Source organism: Megascapheus bottae, chromosome 17 (genome assembly GCF_031878675.1).
Source record: "Megascapheus bottae isolate mThoBot1 chromosome 17, mThoBot2.hap1, whole genome shotgun sequence".
Taxonomy (NCBI): domain Eukaryota; kingdom Metazoa; phylum Chordata; class Mammalia; order Rodentia; family Geomyidae; genus Megascapheus; species Megascapheus bottae.
In genome coordinates this window covers 12,322,332-12,328,331 of record NC_143525.1, presented here as the reverse complement: position 1 = coordinate 12,328,331, position 6,000 = coordinate 12,322,332, and the positions used below count along the sequence as shown (strand labels likewise).

At 46.2% G+C, this 6,000-nt stretch overlaps 1 protein-coding gene across 5 annotated transcripts in view; it reads right to left on the bottom strand.

Annotated features, from left to right (window-relative positions):
* Nucleotides 1-2,771: 2,771 nt before the first annotated feature.
* LOC150051072 (immunoglobulin-binding protein 1-like) overlaps nt 2,772-6,000 on the bottom strand; it is a 42,985-nt gene continuing 39,756 nt past the window's right edge. For 4 of the 5 annotated variants that reach the window (XM_090349769.1, XM_090349766.1, XM_090349768.1 and 1 more), the window contains exon 3: nt 2,775-4,476. In XM_090349769.1, the coding sequence (XP_090205895.1) occupies nt 3,413-4,450 (1,038 nt within the window). In that variant the 5' untranslated portion in view covers nt 4,451-4,476 and the 3' untranslated portion in view covers nt 2,775-3,412. Of the gene's footprint in view, nt 4,477-6,000 lie in introns of all 5 variants that reach the window. The other variant, XM_090349770.1, reaches the window with a different exon arrangement.

The window sequence follows — 6,000 nt, the reverse complement described above, 5'->3', positions numbered from 1 at the left end:
GTCACTAATGTCTGGCAGACCTGCCTTCAAATGGCCAGCACATGGCTCCTGAGCCAGAGGCTGCCAGACATGGTAGAGGCCTCTGAACGTGGGCATACTGATCTTTAAGGTGCGGGCTTCAGCTCTGGTGCCTTATGGTGCCTCAAGAGCTAGTGCATCCTTTCTTCCTGTTTCAGGTGCCACTGGGTCATCACAAAGAAGAGTATTTTTCAGGCCCTGAGCCACACGCTGTACTAAGGAGATTTCAAACAGATCTAGACAGTCTGGAGAGGAAAATTGTAGCCTAAAATGAGGAGCTACTTTCCCTATGAATACCTGAAGCCAAGTTGCATAGAAAATAGCATCACCATTTGAGATTTGAACCTCATTTTCTCATCCTTTAAAGACTTTTCTTATGCCTTACTTGCTACTTTTTTCATTTTTTTCCTGTAACTGAGTTCCCCACTTGAATATTTCATTGCCTGAGGCACTGTCAGCTGTCAGTACCCTGTAAGGATGATCTTCAGATTGGAACTACATCTTTTGGGGAAATCCACTATCTACTCCCGTAGTTTTCTCTTGGTCCTGTAAGTTTGACTTGTCCATTTATTATGTAATTCTTAGGATTAGTTTTTATTTGATATGATAGTCAAATTTCATTTCCCCCATTTGGCTCCTCAGTTATTCCAGTATCATATGTTCAGAAACTTATCCTTCCCCACTAATCTCCAATGCTGACACAAGTCAAGTTATATTTGAATGAGATTGTGAGTTGTCTACTTGACTCCATTCACTAATTTATCTTTCTCTGGGCACAATGATATACTCACTATAGCACTGTATCTAATGCAGAAGGGTAATGCTTGGATAAGACATATTTCTTTTTTTTTTTTTTTTTTGCCAGTCTTGGGCTTGGGCTCAGGGCCTAAGCACTGTCCTTGGACTTTCTCAAGGCTAGAGCTCTACCACTTGAGCCTCAGCACCACTTCCAGCTTTTTTCTATGTATGTGGTACCGAGGAATCGAACCCAGGACTTCATGCATGCTAGGCAAGCACTTTAACCACTAGGCCAAACTCCCAGGCCGATAAGACATATTTCTACAATCTGTTCTGACTGATTTGTTAAATTGCATCTATCTACAAGTAATATGCTGGCTCATTTTATACATTTTGGATTCCATTTGCTGTTTGTATGTGCTCACCAATAACAAACAGTGGAGGGCTGGAGGCCTAAAGAAGGTACATAACAGGAACTTTGCCAAAATAATTTATTAAAATAATAGGAGAGGGGCTGGGAGTTGAGTGCTTGCCTAGCATGCACAAAGACCTGGGTTCGATTCCTTGGTACCACATACATAGAAAAAAGCCAGAAGTGGTGCTGAGGCTCAAGTGGTAGAGTTCTAGCCTTGAGAAAATCCAAGGACAGTGCTCAGGCCCTAAGTGTAAGCCCAGGGCTGGCAAAAAAAAAAAAAAAAAATAGGAGAGACAGAAGAAGCAATATAAAGGGTAAATTGATCAAAGTATATTATGTGCATGTATAAAGATAATACAATGAAATCTTTTTATAATATAAAAATAGGAAGGAGGCCAGGAGTTTGGCCTAGTGGTTAAAGTGCTTGCCTAGCATACATGAAGACCCGGGTTCGATTCCTCGGTACCACATACATAGATAAAAAGCCAGAAGTGGTGCTGAGGCTCAAGAGGTAGAGCTCTAGCCTTGAGAAAGTCCAAGGACAGTGCTCAGGCCCTGAGCTCAAGCCCAGGACTGGCAAAAAAAAAAAAAAAAATAGGAAGGAATATCATGTATGGTCTGGCACTAGACAATGAAATGCTTTGAAACAAAGATGGCAAGTAAAGGAAACAAAATCACACACACACACACACACACACACACACACACACAAACTGAAAATGCTATAGCTGAGCATCAGGGCTCATACTTGTGATCTTCGCAAAGTACATAAGAGGCTGAGATCTAAGGATTATGGTTTGAAGCCAGACCAAGCAGGAATGTCCGTTCCTTTATCCAAAAGCCAGAAATAGAGCAACGGCTCAAGTACTCTAGTGCTAGCATTGAGTGAAAAAGATAGGGGACAATGTCAGGCCATAAGTTCAAGTCCTAGTACAGGCATTAAAAAAAAGGAAAAGAAAATGTTATATTAATCAATACTTTAAATGAGAAATTAAAGCAAAATTACCATTGCTACCTTTTTTTTTTAGACCATGTTTTTCTACATAGTCCAAGAGGGCTTCCAGCTTGCCATCCCACTGGCCTTTTACTGCTGAGTGCAATGATTACAGATTCAGTGCTCTGCACTCAACCATGTTCACCATTATTATTACACATGCTTTGAGACAAAGTAGTTAGACCAAATGGAAATGAAATTTTAAGTTACAGCAATAACAAAGGATCACTATCTGAAAAGTTAGATTCCTAGAAATTGAGAGAACAGACTATCATACCACCCTCTAGTGGAGAAAAGAAATCTGTACACTTAGCAAGGACAGCTTTAACAGAGCCTCCACACAGCTGGGCACTGGTGGCTCACACTGTACTGGAGAGGCCAAGATCTGAGGCATCATGATTCAGAGCCAGCCTGGACAGGAATGTCTGTGACACTTATCTCCAATCAACTACCAGAAAATTGGAAGAGGAACTGTGGCTTAAAGTGGTAGAGAACTAGCCTTGAGCAAGAGTTCAGAGACAGTGTCCAGGCCCTGAGTTCGAGGTCCCTCCACCCTCCTGGGCCCCACCACCACCACCAACAACAACAAAAAAAGAAAGCAAGGAAGGAAGGAAGAGAAAAGAAAAAGAAAAAAAAAAGAAACCTCCAAGCAAAGCCATTTTTGTGTAAAACGGCTTGAATAGCTCCAAATGATGGAAGAAGTTAAAAGTTAGCAAATTATTTTATTTACTTTTCAACAAGTATTTATTAAGCACCCTATTCTGGGAAGAACAACTCCCTGATTACACAAATTTACATTTTACTATAAATAATGAGAAAGTGTAATACCAAAAAAAATAATAAAGCACCTCGAAGACTAGTGGAACAAAGAAGAGGCAAAAGATACAATAATATTTTTCTGCACAGACTCACATGATAGGGGCTTTTTATTTTTTTAAGAGAATTCATACAGCCATGGATTATATACAGAACCATTTCTCAAGTGTCTTTTCTGTTCACTTAAGGAATCTGAATACACCGTGATGAGAACTGCTGATGCAACACAAGGTCACTGGTCATTATCTAGGGTACAAATAGACACGTGATTGTTTGATACTTTATTGAAAACAAAACAAGACTCGGCATATCTTTTTTACCTTCCTCGCACAAGGCTGAAAGCAGGAGGCCGGGGAGGGGAGGCCGCCGGGATTTCCTGGGCAGGGAAGCCGCAGTGCACGCTCGGGCCGGGCCGGGCCGGGGAGGGCAGACTAGCCCATGTTCTGTCGGTTGCCATAGCCCCTGGGGTGGGTGTCCTTCCAGTCATCCCACTCGCGCGCTCTGTGGAGGGCGTCCTCGTCGTCCTCTTCCTCCGCGGTCTGCTCCTGGCTGTCCTGTCGCTGAGGTGCTCTTGGGAACTGACCGGGGGTCTGGGCTAGTCCCTGATCGGGGAATTCTCCGAGTTTCCCGTGCTGCTCATACCAGTCACTCACCGTCATGGTGGCCAGACTCGGATAACCGGCGCCGAACACATTGGCTTGGGCCTTATTCCGCGTGAGCACGAAGGGCTTCAGGGGCGGCCGCTCGGGCGGGGGCGCGCGCGAGGTGGAGGCCTCGCCCAGCGAGTCCCTCTCTCTCAGGACCGTCATCTCCAGGTCGATGCTCTCGATCTCCTCCAGGCTGATGCCGACCCACCTGCGCAGGTGGAGGAGGTGGTACTCGCGCACGCGCTCGTCCTCCGCCTGCCCGCTCTCCACCGCCGCCCTGAGCGCGCACAGCCTCTGCTCCAGCGCCTTCTTCCGCCGGTACCGCTCCACCTTGGCCTGGCGGTGGGACGCCATGGCCACCAGGTCGGCGACGGCGGGCGGGGGGCGGCCGGCGGGGTCCTCCGCGTCGTCGGCGGGGGCGTCGGCGGCGGCGGCGGGCGGCAGCAGGAAGTCGGCCACGCGGTAGTGCTGGCACTGGGTGAGGAAGTGCAGGAAGTGCTCGCGGGCCTGCTGCAGGTGGTCCAGGCGCCGGCTGGCCGACACCTGCTTGAGGGTGAGCGCGCCGCGCAGCGCCGGCACCATCAGGTACTTGAGGTCGGCCGAGGCCAGCTCCTCCAAGTCCTCGTTGCGGCTGAACAGGTCGAGCTGCGACAGCATCGCCTCCGCCTTCTCCAGGGCCTCCAGGCCCCACGCCACCTTGTCCTGGATCATACGGGAGCCCATGGGCTCCGTGGCCACTTCCACCTCATCCAGAATCTGCCTGCCGCTTTCAAACAGGTCCGGGAGCCGCGGCGGCGGCCCGGCCTGGCCTTCCGCTGCCATGCTGGGGAGGGAGGGACGCCCAAGACCTCAAGGCAAACATTTTAAAAAGAAGGGTTACTCTTGGTTCACTCAATACCCGAGTCCAGGTAAAAGTCCCACACAACCCCGTGCTCTATGTTGTCACATTATCAAATAAAAAAATACGTGAGTTGAATATCGAGGGGGCGTGCCTGAAGGTTGTGAGTTCGAGGCCTGCTGGGGCTACAATTAGGGGAACTGTCTAGATTTGCGAACAAGTTAATAAGCATTCATAAATTAATAAACAAATTAGTGGGCAAATAAGTAAAAATAACTAAAAGTAAATGTCATCTGGTACTGGGACTTGAACTCAGGGCCTGAGTGCTGTCCTGAGCCTCAGCTCCACTTCTGGCCTTTTGGGGGCAGGGGGCAGTTAACTGAGAGAAAAAAAAAAAAAGAGTCTCTTAGACTTTCCTGCCCAAGCTGACTTCCAACCTTGATCCTCAGATCTCAGCCTTCTGAGTAGCTAGGATTACAGGCGTGAGCCACCACATTTTAACAATGTTCAAGCCTTCATTTCCTTCACAGATAGACCTAAAATTGAGAAATTATTATATAGAGACTTAAATCAGACCCTATAGCCAGATTCACTTTTGATCTTAGTATTTTAGTGTGTATTCTACCAGAAAAGAGCAGATAGATTCATTTCCATTAGTTTCCAGACCAGGCTGTAACATGTATCTTAGTCTCACCGAACTGTTTCAGCAAAGTGCCCATAAAAGCAACACAAAATAATCAACTCTTTCTTTTCTTGAACTCTGGGCTAGGTGCTGCCCCTGAGCTCTTCAGCTCAAGGATACCACCCTACCCCTTGAGCCATGGCACTATTTTCCATTTTCTAGAGGTTAATTGGAGATAAGAGTCTCACATTCTTTAGTGCCTGGGCTGGCTTTGAACAGCAATCCTCAGATCTCAGCCTTCTGAGTAGCTAGGATTACAGATATGAGCCACCCATGTCCAGCTTCTATCTTGTCTTCAAAAGCAAAGGAGGATGGGAATTGGGGCAGCCATATGCTGGGTTCTCTTAATCAGCTATATTTCTATACAGTCCTAATGATCTGAAAGAGCTTCAAGCCCTAGTACTAGCCCTAGTTCAAGCCCTAGTACTAGCATACGTATACACATACAAACACACATAGACAAACACTACAATGAGATACACTTCATATTCATTAATATACTCATAATCTTAAACTAAAACTAGGCTGCGTGCCAGTTGCCCATACCTACAATCCTAGCTTAAATTACTCAAAAGTCTGTTATCCGAAGTATCATGGTTTGAAGACAAATAGTCATAAAAATCTACTAGACTCCATCCCCAAAATAACCAGCAAAAGGCAGGGTTAGAGGCATGGCTTAAGTGGTAGAGTGTAGCCAAGTAAGATGAGCATGTAAGCCAAGCAAGTGCAAGAACGTGAGCTCAAACCCCAGCCCTGCCAAAATGTACAATAAAACTAATAAATGTTAGTACTGAAAAAAACTAGACATCAATCTGTCCTTGAGCTTTTTTACTCAGGATATTACCTGAGAGT